This window comes from Bufo gargarizans, chromosome 10 (genome assembly GCF_014858855.1).
Source record: "Bufo gargarizans isolate SCDJY-AF-19 chromosome 10, ASM1485885v1, whole genome shotgun sequence".
Taxonomy (NCBI): domain Eukaryota; kingdom Metazoa; phylum Chordata; class Amphibia; order Anura; family Bufonidae; genus Bufo; species Bufo gargarizans.
In genome coordinates this window covers 88,836,500-88,854,177 of record NC_058089.1, presented here as the reverse complement: position 1 = coordinate 88,854,177, position 17,678 = coordinate 88,836,500, and the positions used below count along the sequence as shown (strand labels likewise).

At 41.6% G+C, this 17,678-nt stretch overlaps 1 protein-coding gene across 1 annotated transcript in view; it reads left to right on the top strand.

Moving 5' to 3' along the window:
* Positions 1 to 16,771, top strand: part of DNAAF1 (dynein axonemal assembly factor 1) — a 52,391-nt gene extending 35,620 nt beyond the window's left edge. The window contains exons 11-12 of the mRNA XM_044270167.1: positions 466 to 730; positions 16,639 to 16,771. Coding sequence (XP_044126102.1) covers positions 466 to 730; positions 16,639 to 16,754 — 381 coding nt within the window. The 3' untranslated portion in view covers positions 16,755 to 16,771. The remainder of the gene's footprint in view (positions 1 to 465; positions 731 to 16,638) is intronic.
* Positions 16,772 to 17,678: the final 907 nt, after the last annotated feature.

The window sequence follows — 17,678 nt, the reverse complement described above, 5'->3', positions numbered from 1 at the left end:
GCCAGCAAAGGAGGCAATATGGACAATGACAATACATTAGTAAGTGCCTTGTGTTAACTTTCTCTACCTGATAAATGCCACTTGCTGGAATTAGACAAACCCTTTAAAAACAAAGTGATAGAAGTGTCAGAAAAAACTATGGGGGTCATTTATGAAACTGATGTAAAGTAGAACTGGCTTAGTTACCCATAGCAACCAATCAGATTCCGCTTTTCATTTTTCACAGCTTCTTTGGAAAATCAACGGTAGAATCTGATTGGTTGCTATGGGCAACTAAGCCAGTTAAACCTTACACCGATTTGATAAATCTCCACCATAATGTTGCAAATTTTTATTTTATTTTTTGAAAAAAGGGCATGTGCCAAATGACTTTTGGGTGCCAGAAAACTGGGGAATGGGATTTAGTAATCCCCCCCCCCCCCCTCCCAATATCTTTTATGACATTTATTTTACTGTCTGTAACAGGTTTATCGACCGAAGATTGAAGTGATATCAGGGGACAGTGATGAGAGTGACAGCGAGTGGGAGAAAGAAGTGACTGCAGGCCTGGGGGCCGATGAAGAGCCTACACGCCATCTACTAAGTATAATCTCTAATAATAAGGGATTGTCAGAGTCTACGGCGTACAAGCCTACAGGACCTCTCATTCAGGAAATGGCCGATGGTCACATGGAGGAAAACAGTCCATATAGGAATACCGGTCTGGATTCAGTGGACGTAACACCGCGGGGTAATTAATTATAGTTTATGTAATACAGCATCAAGGAGGACTGAACGACGGCATAGTCACAAATATTTCCCCTGAAAACATTGCTTCTAGAGCAACCTCGGTCTGATTCATGGCACCCAATGTAGCATGCGGCTGTTTATATGCAGACACCTCATAAAAGCAATCCTCATTCACCACAATATGGTCAATTATAGGGGTTGGCTGCTTTATGTCATGTCGTAATGTGTGAAAGTTAATGTACATTATATGGCGCTTACTAACATACTGCTGTAAAGTAGAACTGGCTTAGTTGCCCATAGCAACCAATCAGATTCCACCTTTCATTTTTGACAGTTCCTTTGGAAAATGAAAGGTGGAATCTGATTGGTTGCTATGGGCAACTAAGCCAGTTCTACTTTACACCAGTTTGATAAATGGCCCCCACTGGATCTTCTTTGGGGTTTTGTAGATAATTGAAGCCATGTCCTATAAAAACCCTCCCCAGCTCCTCTTTAAACTGTCTTAAAGTCTTCAGTATTCCGATACAGTTAAAGGGGTTATCCAAGACTATAAAATGCCCCCGCATATGTCGGGCCTCTCACAATGAATATACTTACATGGCTCCCTACGCCGCTCCCACAGAGAGTGGAGAGCCAGGTAATTATATTCAATGTGAGGGGCCCAGGAGTACGGGGGACATTTTATAGTCTTGGATAACCCCTTTAACACCTATGGCAAGGCAGGGAGCCATAGACTCTCCGTGCTGCCATTCTCTTGGCAACAGGCCGCTTTAGGCTTGTGGCCTAGAAAACTACAGAGTAGTGCTTTACTGTATGGTGGTATCATCTGGTCCCAGTATAGAATACAACCGACCAGCTAGTTAAAAGGCAGGAAGAAAATCTATAAACCGCACCTCCAAGAACAAGAAGCGACTGCTTATGGGAAAGGTAATTTACCAACAAGCAACACCTGAAGCAAGGGGTGTGGCAATCACCAAAACACAGACACCATAAGATCCTCAGTGAACTTGTCAATTCAACCCACGAGTTGCCAGTCTCTCCGATCTCCTGCTACCTGCCACGGGAACGTCCGTGACACGTGGCTTATGAAATATAGAAAACCGCATGGAATATTAACAAAAGCTCTATGGAGAGATAAATCCTCTCCCTTGCACCAGAAAAGTGGCTTAAAAAGTCGCAAGCTGCGTGTTTGTTCCTTTTTAAACAGGACTTGTTGAAAAGAAAAAGAAAATCACAAGTTCCTCTTTTTACACTGCCCTCGCCACTTTTCCAAAGGGGTGTGACCACTACTCGAAAAAAATTTATCTACATTGTTAGCTATTTTTCTAGGCAGGTTTATGATGGTTATATGGAGGCATCAGACCTCATACCCGTGACTATTTCCCGGTGCAACGAATATCCCATTTGCTTCTGATCAGAGAGATAAGACAGCCCTGACTCAACATAGGTTGTCAATATCTGAAATCTTTATTCTCCCAGCACATAGTTTATAGGGTTTGTTGGGGGTGGGAACATAGTGTCCTTCCAGATTCAATTGGACCAATCCTCCTAGAATTCAGCAGGCATTTGGGAAACATGTGTTTGTGAATATACAGTTGAAACTTTGATAAACAATGCTGACATCTGCTATATACAATACATGAAAGGGTTATTTTACATTGAACAGGTTTCTTCTCTCCATGCTAACAAGTTAAATAGGAAATCGCAGGTTCCTGTGAGGTGAGGTGTTAAATGGCCCTTTGGTCAGGAAGGCTGCTATTGTCCCGGACTGGCAGAGGGTGTGATATGTTAATGCAAGGTACTGCATTTCACAAGAGAGGAGGCTTGTATAATATATGTCTAATCTGTGATGTATCAAAAGTAAGATTATGAAAATCCCTTTCAATCCAACCATTGATCCCAACTTTTATATATATATATAAAAACGGGATCACTGTATGTTTTCCTCCTTCTAAGGCTGTGTGTGTGTATATGTATATATATATCTAAATATGTGTGTGTGTGTGTGTGTGTGACCCATGAAGACACTAAAGACTATGAAGGAGATGAAAAAAAAAACCTTCTGTGTAATTTGGCGCACAGTAGGAAAAAATCTCCTGCATAGTGAAAAGAGAGAAGAAAGAAAAGTAAGAAAAAACATAAGGCATGCAAGCTCTACACATAGATAGGATATTCGGGTTAGACATTTTACTGGGCTAACCCCGCCCTCCATGGCACATGGCTGCCCAGTAATATTACAGATAGGCAGGTACATTACACCTTATGCCTTGACCAATAGAAATTCTTTTTAGACCTGGAAGGTACACATTTGCACATTTCCTGAGAGTGCCGGTGGGTGGCGCTCAAACACTCACCATCCACCACCACACCCAGAACACGCGCAAATGAATCAGCCTTTTTTTAAACAAATGTGTCCCTAATCGGACAGCATCTATTTAATCTGGTACAAAGATGCTACTAACCCACAGTGAATCTCTGTTAGACATGGTTCCAAAAGGGGGGATCAGTCCCTGAGGAAGGTCTTTTAAAACAGAGTCGACCAAGAAAGGTGATATAGCATTCACATGGACACCAGTCTCACCAACCAATGTTTCATGTTGGGGCGCCCATGGTTCAGTGAGACTGGCATCAGCGTGCCATACCCCACCGTTGCTGATGAGGACCCGCTGGTAGCTTTCACTAAGAACATTGCTCTCAGAGCCAGCAGCCATTAGATCCCTCTCAAACCAACGGTGGCGGCTTTCACATGGGAAGTAGGAACCAGAGTGCTGATCTATAGACCTACATACCATTCCTAAGCCAAAAAGAAAGTCTACTATAGTCATCCTATGCTTAATAAAACTTTCCACGACAGTTCCCTCCTCTCTGCAATATGTCCACTGTGTTCTTATAGTCTCTTGCTGAATCTTCGGTTTCCTCAGCTTGCCCTCGTCGATTGTGGTGCTCCTTGGGTGTTATTGCCTCCATGATGATGCTCCGTCCTTCGGTTCGATTCTTCAGGGAGTTGACTCTGAGCCCTGATGTGGTAAGGTGTGACGTGGCGATGAACGTTTAGTTGGACATCGATTCCATCAAAGACATAGGTTGATCCGTGGTGTATCTGGGAGCTGCGATGAGGATGTGATTATCTGCACGTGACTGGGCCATCCGATCGATCAAACAGCAGGAGCATCTCACCAGGATATATATGATAAAGAGAAAAACAACAACATGAGGATATATACTCCTATTTCCTTCAACCAGTTACCTATGGAAAACAGGAAATCTCTAAAACCACCCAAAGCTGTGAAAGGATTCTATCTCTCATTAGTAATAGCCCTATCTATGCCCTGAATTACAATGACTTTATCCATATGGGCCTGGACTTTATCTCTGGTATCTGCAGTCCTCAATTATAAACTCACAGAAACCCCCCCCCCCCCCTTAGAAGCTAAAAGATAATCCAGTGCCATCTTTTCCTCTAAGACGAGGGTTGGGTTGGTGCACCTGTTGGCAAGGGAAACAAAAGCGAAATATCATCATAATCAATGTTTTTATTTTTTCAATCAGTTTGGTCATATATTCCTCTTGTATCTGCTGCAAGTATCTAGGCATCAGAATTAATGGACTCATTGTCCATGGGGCTGGGAAAGGTATGCCCATACTACTCCTCCCTTTGAGCATAGACCCATTTAGTGTCTTTGCTCATCCCTTGAATCTTTGATGCCCTTGCATATATTGTTCTACTGGGCTGTTTAGCATGCCCAGACAAAACTTGTTCCTCAGGTTCTGTAAAGTCAGGAACCTGTGGTAGAGTCAAGTGTGCGCACATCTCATCATCTGATTCTGTTGTTAATATTGTTGCTACGGGATACAATAGCACGTATGGGGGTGGGGCAGGAGTTGGGGATTCTACTTTGATTCTACTTTGTTGTTTTGTATTTGAACTGCACAAGTCAGTCCAAAACTTCTGCACATAGCCATGCTTGGCCACAAGTATTCATATACATTTTATTCCAATGAGGGTCTCCTTTGTACCATGGAAAAGTGTCCATGTCATTCAGACATAGGCCCTTGATCATGGCCATATGAAAGTCTGAAAAAGACCCTTCTTTTGGGAACGGGTCAGTACATTTCATTCCTTCTGTCCATTTAAACATATTATCAACCCAAGGATCAGTACAAAATGGACCTAAACACCTCTGGACAAACATTTTTTAGACTTTTCCCCAATTCATTTTTAGGAGACAGTTTCGCCATAGAGATTTGCAGCAGACTCAGGGTACATGATTTTCAGTTCCAAATTTTAAAATTGTTTCTTTATGGGATCCTTCTTACCATAAGAATTGCCCATTTTTTTACTTAGCTAAAATATACAGTGAGATCAGCTGAATTTGAAGGTTTATCTAAGGATAATTATGTTTGTGTTCAGTGCGAAAATACTTACTGATAAACCTTATGCTTATCAGTTTATGTGTTTTTTTTTTTATCCTATTTCTTCTAATTCAGGTTCATAACTACTCCTGAATTTATGGCAGATTTTTTAACTATTCTGGATGGTATTACTTCTAATTCAGGCTCATATTACTCCTGAATCTATGGCAGATTTTAAACTATTGATGGCCAATTTTATACCTTCAATTTCAGCATGAACTCGCATACAATCTATACATAATCTATACACAGTCTATACAGTAAAATTCAACCTTATACATATATATAACGACTAAAAATGCTTAAGCAACTATACAGCTATTTACAGGTTTAGCCAAGGATATTCGTTGCACACAATACTGTTTTTCAAATTAGGGGAATACACACCCCATTTTTTCTTCAGGAATATCAGATTCCTGCGGGATTTCAGATCCCTCTATTACTTTAGGAATATCAGATTCCTCTGGGATTTCAGATCCCTCTATTACTTTAGGAATATCAGATTCCTGGGAGACGCTTATCAGAAGCGCTTACCGGGTTCAAATAATCCACTCTTACAGTATAGGGCAGTAATAATATATATCTTAAATATAGAATCACTTACCCGATACTGCTTTGGTGGATCCCACCTTCTGACACCAAACTGTTAGCTATTTTTCTAGGCAGGTTTATGATGGTTATATGGAGGCATCAGACCTCATACCCGTGACTATTTCCCGGTGCAACGAATATCCCATTTGCTTCTGATCAGAGAGATAAGACAGCCCTGACTCAACATAGGTTGTCAATATCTGAAATCTTTATTCTCCCAGCACATAGTTTATAGGGTTTGTTGGGGGTGGGAACATAGTGTCCTTCCAGATTCAATTGGACCAATCCTCCTAGAATTCAGCAGGCATTTGGGAAACATGTGTTTGTGAATATACAGTTGAAACTTTGATAAACAATGCTGACATCTGCTATATACAATACATGAAAGGGTTATTTTACATTGAACAGGTTTCTTCTCTCCATGCTAACAAGTTAAATAGGAAATCGCAGGTTCCTGTGAGGTGAGGTGTTAAATGGCCCTTTGGTCAGGAAGGCTGCTATTGTCCCGGACTGGCAGAGGGTGTGATATGTTAATGCAAGGTACTGCATTTCACAAGAGAGGAGGCTTGTATAATATATGTCTAATCTGTGATGTATCAAAAGTAAGATTATGAAAATCCCTTTCATACATTTACACCAGTGTTCTGGTGTATAGTTGCACGGACTGCCGGAGGGTGGGCTTAATTTATGACCATGCCTGCGCCTCGTCATAAATTTGGCGCACCCGCCAGCAGCGCAGGGGATATCAGGACTGGCGCAGAAAGTGCCAGTCTTGATAAATCTCCACCTATAAAGGTTCATGCACAAAACCATATTTTTATTCCGCATCCAATACACATTTTTTGCAGTTCAGACGCGGACCCATACCACACGGATGTGATCTGTTGCTGTCCGCATCCGTCCGTCCATCCCACAAATTATAGAACACGTCCTACTGTAATCTTTTTTGCGGGCAAGAATAAGCATTTCTACTATTGGACCTGTGAAAAATGCGGCATGCACGTGGCTGGTATCCTTATTTTGCGGGTCTGCAGTTTTCCTAAGTAAGGGTACTTTCACACTAGCGTTGTTTGAATCCGGCGGGCAAATCCGTCACCGGAGCTGCCCGCCGGATCCGTAAAAACGTGTGAAAAAACGGATTACATTTGAATCCTGATCAGGATTCTGATCACAATGAAAAAACGGATCCGCCATTTATGGACTTTACCTTTTTTTGCACATTTTTCGGGTTTAACATGCAAAAGCCGGATCCGGTTTAACGGAACACACGGCGCTGGATCCGGCATTAATGCAAGTCAATGGGAAAAATGCCGGCGTTCAGTCAAAGTGTTCCGGATTTTTGGCCGGAGGTAAAAATACAACATGCTACGGTTTTCTGAAAAGCCTGATCAGTCAAAAAGACTGAACTGGAGACATCCTGATGCATCCTGAACAGATTACTCTCCATTCAGAATGCATGGGGATAAAACTGATCAGTTCTTTTCCGGATTTGAGCCCTTAGGACGGAACTCAGCGCCGAAAAGAAAAACGCTAGTGTGAAAGTACCCTTAGTGCCATATGGTCATCTTACATACACATAGGTCAACAGTAGCCAGAAAGTGGCCAACCGCTTTCAGTCGCTCTGTAGTGGTAAATTGTAATAATCATGGTGTAGCAGTATTATTTGGGCCTTGTATAGTGGTATTATTGAGGATATTGGTCTTTATATACAGTATGAGTTTTTTGTTTAGTCACAGTATGGTGGTATTTGATAACCATATATTTATGTAAATTATTTTTTGGGTGGGGGACAAATGCGTTAAAGCTTGTGCCCCTAATCTTTTGAGATCCTGGCAAAGGTTCACTTATTTCACAAATTGCTCCAGAATCGTGCCACAATGCAGTGATTTTACCATATATTGCTACAACATGTCAATGCACTCTTTGATTAAGTCGCTGGTGGAGTTACTTGTAGGGGCTCCCTGGAGGCTGCACCTTGTATTGCAGAAAAAGTTTTGAATGCCAAACGTGGGGTTCTGAAATTGCACAGTGAATAATAGTAGGCAGACACAGTACTGAACAAAGTGCAGGGCAGCCTTACTCCGAAAGGACATGTAGCGGTTATACTGTAGTAGGTACTACAGACAGGTGCAGTGCTTTGTGCTTAAAGGGGTTATCCAATCCCTATAATGACCCTCAGAATGCCCGGGGCCCCTCCTCTAGACCATACTTACCTGCTCCCTGGCACAGTGTCCCTCCGGATCCCTGCACGGCCGCCGCTGCATCTCCACGTCGTGTGGATAAAAAGATCCGGTAATGGGGGGAGCAGCCAATAGAGGGCCGCAACGGTGACCAACCTCCCTAGTGCCACCCGCTTTTACAGCACCTGAAAAACTCCGGAGACCAGCAGAAACCTGCCAGGCAGCTGATGCTTTAGGGTGCGTTCACACACGGCAGAATGTTCTATGACTGAAAATCTGTTTCATTAATGTAAGTGAAGCTTGCAGAAAACCATGTGCTTGCCGTAAAAACAACCCCCATCAGATAGTGCCGGGGCACACACTGCCGGCCAGGTTAGCTTGCACTGGGCATGTATTCATCTGCTCAATAGAAATAAAAATCAATGACAGGAGTTTTTTCTGAGGGAAGCTATAGATGGTGTAAACGAAGACCTGTTCTTACAGACTGTCCGTAATTAACAGACGGTTGGCAACAAAGAAATAATGTATCCACAGTCACATAAAAGATGGTGAAATCTTTTATAGATGGAAGGATGTTTTTCTCATCAAATAAAGAAAAGATGCAGATTTTTTTTTATTTTTTTTATTTTTTTATGGGGATTGATGATGAGGAAAGGGTTGAGATGAAAATGAATGATGGAGATGGTTTGTTTTGTTTTTATTTTTTGTTATGGGGGATTGATGATGGGTAAGGGATGAAGATGGATGAGGATGAGATTTTTTTTGTTTTTCTTTATGAGGGATTGATGATGGGGAAAGGGTTGGGGATGAAGATGGATGATGAGATGTTTATTCTGTTTTTTTTTTCCTTTTTTTTTATGAGGGATTGATGATGGGGGAAGGGTAAGGGATGAAGATGGATGATGATAAGATGTGTTTTTTTTATGAGGGATTCATGATGGGGAAAGGGTTGGGGATAAAGATGGATGATGATGATGAGATTTTTTTATTTTTTTTTCCTTTTTTCAGTTTTTTTTATGAGGGATTGATGATGGGGAAAGGGTAAGGGATGATGATGAGATGTGTTTTTTTTTTAATGTTTTTTTAATGTTTTTTTTTTATGGGGGATTGATGATGGGGAAAGGGTTGAAGAATATGATGATAACAAAGACTCTTCTGGCCTTGGCTCCTCAATGCTCATAGCTTAGTAGATGAGGTGTCCAGATGTTGTGGACTTGCCAGGATCTAGGAGTCTGATGATGACATTGAAGATAATGAAGACGATGATGATGTTGTTGAAGATCGTCTTCTCCTTTCCATTTGTGGACTGTGAGATGGTTGCTGTAAGAGGACACACAGACATCTCCAGATCAGTATCTCATATTATTTATTATTTGTCTACAGCCATGAAGGTAGATCATGGGCCATAATAATAATTCTACTGTATATGTGGATATCACAGAGTGGGATGATAACACTATGGGTGTCACTATGTATTACACTTACAATGTCCATATGGAAAGGTGGGTGGATGCTGCCGGACTCCACATCAGCCCAGTTTACTGGTCTGAAGAACGGGTGGGATCTGATGTTAGATGTTACTGCCAGGCGGCTACATGGGGACTTACTGAGGAGCTAAAAACGTAATGAGAGACCATTAATCAATATCCTTTTGGGTTATAACTGATATATATACACTGAACAAAAATATAAACGCAACACTTTTGGTTTTGCTCCCATTTTGCATGAGCTGAACTCAAAGATCTGAAACATTTTCTACATACACAAAAGACCCATTACTCTCAAATATTGTTCACAAATCTGTCTAAATCTGTGTTAGTGAGCACTTCTTCTCCTTTGCCGAGATAATCCATCCCACCTCACAGGTGTGCCATATCAAGGTGCTGATTAGACAGCATGAATATTGCACAGGTGTGCCTTAGACTGCCCACAATAAGAGGGCACTCTGAAATTTGCACAGTTTTGCATTACTGGGGGGTCAGAAAACCGGTCTGTATCTGGTGTGGCATCTCCGTTGCATAGAGTTGATCGGGTTGTTGATTGTGGCCTGTGGAATGTTGGTCCACTCCTCTTTGTGTGAAGTTGCAGAATATTGGCAGGAACTGGAACACACTGTCGTATACGCCGGTCCAGAGCATCCCAAACATGCTCAATGGGTGACATGTCCGGTGAGTATGCTGGCCATGCAAGAACTGGGATGTTTTCATCTTCCAGGAATTGTGTACAGATCCTTGCAATATGGGGCCGTGCATTATCCTGCTGCAACATGAGGTGATGGTCGTGGATGAAGGGCACAACAATGGGCCTCAGGATCTCTGTGCATTCAAAATGTCATCAATAAAATGCACCTTCGTTGTATGTTCGTTGTCCATAACATACGTCTGCACATACCGTAACTCCACCTCCACCATGGGCCACTTGATCCACAACGTTGACGTCAGCAAACCGCTCACCCACATGATGCCACACACACGCTGTCTGCCATCTGCCCTGAAAAGTGAAAACTGCGACTCGTCTGTGAACAGAACGCCTCTCCAACGTTCCAGACGCCATCGAATGTGAGCATTTGCCCAATCAAGTCGGTTATGACGACAAACTGCAGTCAGGTCCAGACCCCAATGAGGACGACCAGCATGCAGATGAGCTTCCCTGAGACGGTTTTTGACAGTTTGTGCAGAAATTCTTTGGTTATGCAAACCGATTGTTGCTGCAGCTGTCCCGGTAGCTCGTCTCAGACGATCATGGAGGTGGACATGCTGGATGTGGAGGTCCTGGGCTGGTGTAGTTACACGTGGTCTGCGGTTGTGAGGCCGGTTGGATGTACTGCCAAATTCTCTGACACGCCTTTGGAGACGGCTTATGGTAGAGAAATGAACATTCATTGCACGGGCAACAGCTCTAGTAGACATTCTTGCAGTCAGCATGCCAATTGCATGCTCCCTCAAACGTTGTGAGATCTGTGGCATTGTGCTGTGTGATCAAACTGCACATTTCAGAGTGGTCTTTTATTGTGGGATGTCTAAGGCACACCTGTGCAATATTCATGTTGTCTAATCAGCACCTTGATATGCCACACCTGTGAGGTGGGAAGGATTATCTCGGCAAAGGAGAAGTGCTCACTAACACAGATTTAGACAGATTTGTGAACAATATTTGAGAGTAATGGGTCTTTTGTGTATGTAGGAAATGTTTCAGATATTTGAGTTAGGCCTCTTTCACACGACCGTTTTTTATTTCCGTTTTGCGGGCCGTTTTTTGCGGTCCGTATACGGTCCGTATACGGAACCATTCATTTCAATGGTTCCGCAAAAAAAAGGAATGTACTCCGTGTGCATTCCGTTTCCGTATTTCCGTTTTTCCGTTCCGTTTAAAGATAGAACATGTCCTATATTTGGCCGCAAATCACGTTCCGTGGCTCCATTAAAGTCTATGGGTCCGCAAAAAAACGGAATGCATACGGAAATGCATCCGTATGTCTTCCGTATCCGTTCCGTTTTTTGCGGAACCATCTATTGAAAATGTTATGCCCAGCCCAATTTTTAATATGAAATTACTGTATACTGTATTTGCCATACGGAAAAACGGAACGGAACAACGGAACGGAAACGGAACCACAACAGAAGCAAAAAACGGAACAACGGATCCGTGAAAAACGGACCGCAAAACACTGAAATGGACATACTGTCGTGTGAAAGAGGCCTTAAGCTCATGCAAAATGGGAGCAAAACCGAAAGTGTTGGATTTATATTTTTGTTCAGTGTATATACACAGTCTATATGGCAATAAATTGAGATTCCACCATCATATTAATTTCTCTTCTCACTTATTGTCCAAATCTATCCTTCTACTACTTCTTCTATTCCCTGCCTCATTCTTCTCCAGATGATCCTACTCACCCCTTCTAGGATGTTGATGGCATCTGGGCACATCCATGCTGGATAATAAGGCTCGTCCTTTTGCAGCGATTGTTTGTACTGCATCCTTGTCCCGTAGCTGTTGAATGGCTGATCACCTGTTAGCATCTTAAATAAGGTGACGCCAAAGGCAAAGGAATCCACCAGATGATTGTAAGGTTCTCCGTTCATCATCTGTAATGACATCAGTTTAGAGATGAGTTGATGCAGATACTGTAAGTGTAAATGCCCAAAGGAACATCTTGGATTATTGTTATTTCTTAGATTACAAGGATCCTGTCTCTCACCTCTATCGTTATGAGTATAATGCTATACTGACCGTATCTACCCTCATACAGACTCAGAAATGGGGCTGCAGACATGGTAGCACTTCTACAGTCCTCAGATACTAAACATTACACAGATAGATGTGATCTCATCCTCCATTACACATTGACAGCTCTCTTTTCATAATGAATGCTCCTTACCTCTGGGGCGATATATCCAACTGTCCCTGCATAGCCTGTCTGCATGTCCTCCCCAAATACGCCAATGGCACATAGTCCAAAGTCAGCGATTCTGATGTGTCCGATGTTATCCAGGAGGACGTTAGCAGGCTTTATGTCACTGTGGAGAGAAACATTGTAAAATTATTAGACGGGGGATTAGATGAAACTGCTTTACAATCCAGGAAAAGATAAAAGAAGCCAAGTTTGGAGAAATATATACTGTAAATGTCTTCCTCTTTTGGCCTATCATGAAATGTAACAGTTGTACTTACCGGTGGATGATGCCGTGTTCATGCAGGAACTGGAGTCCGCAGACCATTTCTGATGCAAAGAATCTGTAAAGTGGAGAAGAGAGTTGATCAGTGTTATATACAGGAACATACACAGAACACACAATGATGAGACATCTATTTCCAGTCATATTCAAAACATGTTTCTTTCATTCTGAAACTTCAGTGCAAGTACAGTATATGAGTAAGACATTTACCTTGCTGTGTCCATATTTAGGGGCAGTTTTCCTGCCATAAATTGGCGCAGGTCTCCTCCGGCCATATAATCCATGACAATGATGAAATACTTTGCTGTCTCCATAGATGTTCGCAGGTAGGTCAGGAAGCGACTCCTGATAGCCAGTTCCATGATCTCAAGCTCTACTGAGATTTTGGTGTTCATGAGCTTTTTCTCCATTATTTTGACAGCCAGAAGCTCCTCGGTGTCTGGATCTTGTGCCAGGAGAACCTGTAGAAGACACAAAAATGATCAGACCAGGCACAATGAATAATGATTGGAATACATAGTATAACCACAATGACTACTCAGAAATGAAATTGTATTTCTGCATCTCCAGCCACTTAACAATGTTAGTTGGGGCTTTGATGATTCTTGAGTATTATGAACACACAGGTATCATGCACTTACCTTTCCATAGCCTCCCTTTCCAAGCTCTTTAAGGAAATGGAAGTCCTCATGGTCAATAGATGTTTTGGTGGTAATAAGACCAGATGAAAGGCTTTCTTTTACTGGCACGTCCCGGTTCTTGAAAGAGCCATTTGCTGGCATGTCCTGGTTGTTAGCGCCCTTTGATGGCATATCCCAGATATCAGAGCTGTCAGCTGGCATGTCCCAGCTGTTTGGGCCTTCACCTGGCATGTCCATGACATTAGAGTGCTCCGATGGCATGAGCCAGATGCCAGAACATGGCTTTAGGCTTGCACCTGCTGAGATAATAATTGCATTATTAAATATACTTCAAGGTCCATTATCAGGATAGTTACAATTTATTTTTAACGTAATGATTGAAAAACGAGTCCGATAAAAGTGGAAGATTTTCCCATAGCATCCACATCTGATGGCGTCTATTTATATATGTATGTAATGGCTGGAAATGCTCTCTATAATAGACCCTCATTAAAACATCACTTTAAGTGTAATTACTTTAAAAGGAGCTACAGTACAACGAAATATACATTTTCATAAATAGCATAAAAACCATACATATGTATAAAAACCTTAAAATTAGCCACAAACATATGCCCTTCGCTGTCCAGTCAGTGGTCTCACTATCATAACCAGTCAGTGTGTCTCTCCTAGCCATTATAGCAATGATATCAATTATGCTGATAATTTGTCTCCATAAGGTAAATGTAGGGTCTAGTCTGTGGGGTCAAACTTTACAGGGCAGATTCTCTACAAGGTTCGGTGCAGAGACACTTGCCTAGGGACGGTGATATCACCTTATCTAAAGGCATGGCAGGATCTATGAACTTCTACCACCCGCCCGTCTACCATATACCACTACTGGAGATCTGGAGATGTTTACAACTTCACATAGTCGGTGTTAAGAAGAGAGGTCTGACCACTGGTAGTAGCATACTGACTGGTTGGGCATAATTTTATTATAAATCGCCAAATCACCAGCAGTGTTGGAAAAACATATTATATGTGCTACCCTGTTACTAATTATCATCATTATTGATATTACTGCTATAAGGGCGAGTAGTGACACACTGACTGGCTGGCTATTATTCTCTGACCTCCGGACATGCCGTAGCCTATATTTGTGGGTAATTGTAAGTTCTATACATGTGTACGGTCTTATTGTACTGTAGCTCCTATTCCAGTAATTTATTATTTGATTTGAGGTGCAATTATTGTGTACTGCTGACATTTCTGTGCATTGTATTATTCGCTGTCTACACTTGATACATTATGTAATGATGAAACAAGTATCAGTACAACCCCCATCATCAACCTCCAGGCTGATTCTGTTTCCCTGTTCCCCTCTTACCTGATGTATTGGCTGGAGACACCATGCAGCTGTGATGTTCGTATTGTCTGGATGTGATGTTGACAGATGATGGCCTGGAGCTGTTTGCGCCATTTTTGTCTTCCACTGGGCTCAGATATCTGAGTCTCCTCCTACTCTGGAGAACCCAGTCTCTGTTGTTCTTAATCCTCTTCTGGGTTTCCAATCTTCGGAGGTTTAGACTCTCTGAGATTTCAGATCTGGGGCAAGTGATGCTTTTTGGTGTTATTTGGAGAAACTCTTCCGGTTCTAACTCTGCGCTGTTAATATCTCTGCGCAGTTTGAGGATGTTCTCCTTGTTGATCCTCCGTCTTGCAGGGACCTCTTCTCTGATGTCCTTTCTGTTGTTGAGAATGGTCTTCTGCAGTTGTTTATAGGCAGAGATTGCAGAGTCTGCCTCTTTGAAGTTCTCCATTTTCCTCTTTTCGGTGAGGATCGCATCTCTTGATCTTTCTTTCTCTCTCCAGATCTTTCCTTTTGGACACCACTTCTGAGGTGTCGCTATCCATATCCAGTGGTTTCTGACTACTTTGTCCAAAAGTGAACAAAGCTTTAGGATCTTCCATGATCCTTCTCCTCCTCTGAAGAACCCTTTCTCTTAGGATTCTTCTTCTCTCCTCCATGAAAGTCATTGTATATATCAATAATCGCTTCGTTTATAACGAAACACAGAGCGACCACCTCTCCTGTAAGAGTCGCAAGAGGCAGTGATTTTGGTGAAGTAGTTTGACTTGGAAGTAGAACGTGATGATGTCATCACATCACTTATGGCATAATTCCTGGTGATTGTGAGGTCACAGTACTGAAGTTCTACAAGTGCCGAGACATATCTCTAACTGTGAGGTCACAGTTCTGTGGTTTACAAGTTTTTTTTAATGATATAGGGACACAAAGTGTAATAATATACAATATCAAATATTTATTTATTTTTAAATCATATATAATATTTTGCCTGTGGAATTCAAAGAGGTTGAAAGGGAGGCTTTTTTATCTCCAAAACCAATGTCTGACTTGTCCATCATTTATTGCGATACCATTACCTTATGTATGAGCAAATATTTTATAGCTAAACTTTTATTGCTACAAATTGCAAGGAGGCTCTAGTACCTGTTGGACCTTCTCTAGTCTGGATAGTAGATGAGATACGGTTGGACATGGAGGCATACAGGTTCTCTATGGTATCGTGCGGCACTTTTGCCCACAGATGTTGCAGCTGGACCTGTAGATTCTCCACGCTCGTAGGTTGCTGAAGCTGGTGACCCAGCTGCTCCTATAAATGCTTGATTGGAGATAAATCTGTGCAACCAAGAAAGTGTTCTTGCTGAAAACATTCCTGGGAAAGCCTTGCTGTGTGTGAGCATTAGGGTCCATTCACACGTCCTTTGTTTGTTTCCTGATCTGTTCCGTTTTTTGCTGAACAGATCTGGACCAGATCTGGACCCATTCATTTTCAATGGGTCCTGAAAAAAAACGGACAGCACAATGTCAGATTTTTTTTCAGGACCCATTGAAAATGAATGGGTCCAGATCTGGTCCAGATCTGTTCAGCAAAAAACGGAACAGATCAGGAAAGAAACAACGGACGTGTGAATGGACCCTTATCCTGCTGAAAAATGCTACTTGTCATTTGTTTTTAAAGGGCTATTCACACAACTGTATTTGCAGTCCACATCCAATCCATATTTTTTGTCTATCGCAGACAGATCTATTCATTTCAATAGGGCCGCAAAAAATACGGAAGGCACACAGTGTGTTGTCCGCACTCTTATGTCCATTCCTCAGCCCCATAAAGAAGATAGAACATTTCCTGTTCTTGTCCGTTATGCTGACAAGAATAGACAGTGGGGCCCGAGAAAAGTGATGCACACTGGCCACATTCATATTTTGCGATTCACGGACCACAAAATGGATACAGTTGTGTGAATAGCCACTTATATAGTGGATTTCGAATATGACCTTCCCCACCAGTAAATTAGTATTTATTGCTTCATGAACTTTACATTGTGTTTGTTTTGCAGAGAACTGTAACAATGTGGACAGGACTCCTGAAGACCCCTCAACTCTTGGGAAGGAGACTACAGAAGATTGTACATATGATTTGGATAAAAACCTTAAAAACCTTAAAATTAAATAAATACTTATTTTTTTTTCCATATTTTCAAATTTTTCTTAAGCTGTTGATAACAGTAAAATGTGTGACTGGCCAATAACTGCAATGCTGTATGCGCGGAATACTTTCCACTCAGTAAATACTGTACATAACTATAACTCTTTGGGGGTTGGAGTTAAATAAACACTGACCCAGGGCCATAGACTAGCTGACATTCATTTGGCGGAAAGACATCAACCCCAACTCCTCCAATGACTTGCAGTTATCACCTCAGGTGTCAGTTAAAAGGGTTGTCTCATTTATCATGTAGAGAAAGTTAATACAAGACACTTCCTAATGTAATGACAAATAAATAGAAAAGTAGACATATTAGGAATCACCGCGTCTGTAAGAATCTGCTCTATAAAAATACCTCATGACTTAAACCCTCAGATGAACAAGGTAAAAAAAAAGGTGCAAAAAAAGGCTTTTTTTTTTGTCACCTTACATCACAAAAAGTGTAATAGCAAGCGATCAAAAAGTCATATGCACCCCCAAATAGTGCCTATTAAACCATCCTCTCATCCCACAAAAAATGAGCCCCTATCTAAGACAATTGACTAAAAACAACAACAAAAAATGACTCAGACTATGGTTATACTAAAATGTTTTTTTAAAAAAAAAGGATAATATAGTGTAAAACCAAAATAAGTTTAAAAAAAGTAGACATATTAGGTATCACATCTCTCTAAAAGACAACTTTTCCCATTTTTTTTTTTTAATACAAAGTTGTCATTTGACAGAGAGATTTCTCTCACCCAGCATGGGTATATGTAAAAAGACACCCCAAAACACATTGCCCAACTTTTCCTGAGTACGGCGATACCACATGTGACACTTTTTTGCAGCCTAGGTGGGCAAAGGGGCCCAAATTCTAAAGAGCACCTTTAGGATTTCACAGGGCATTTT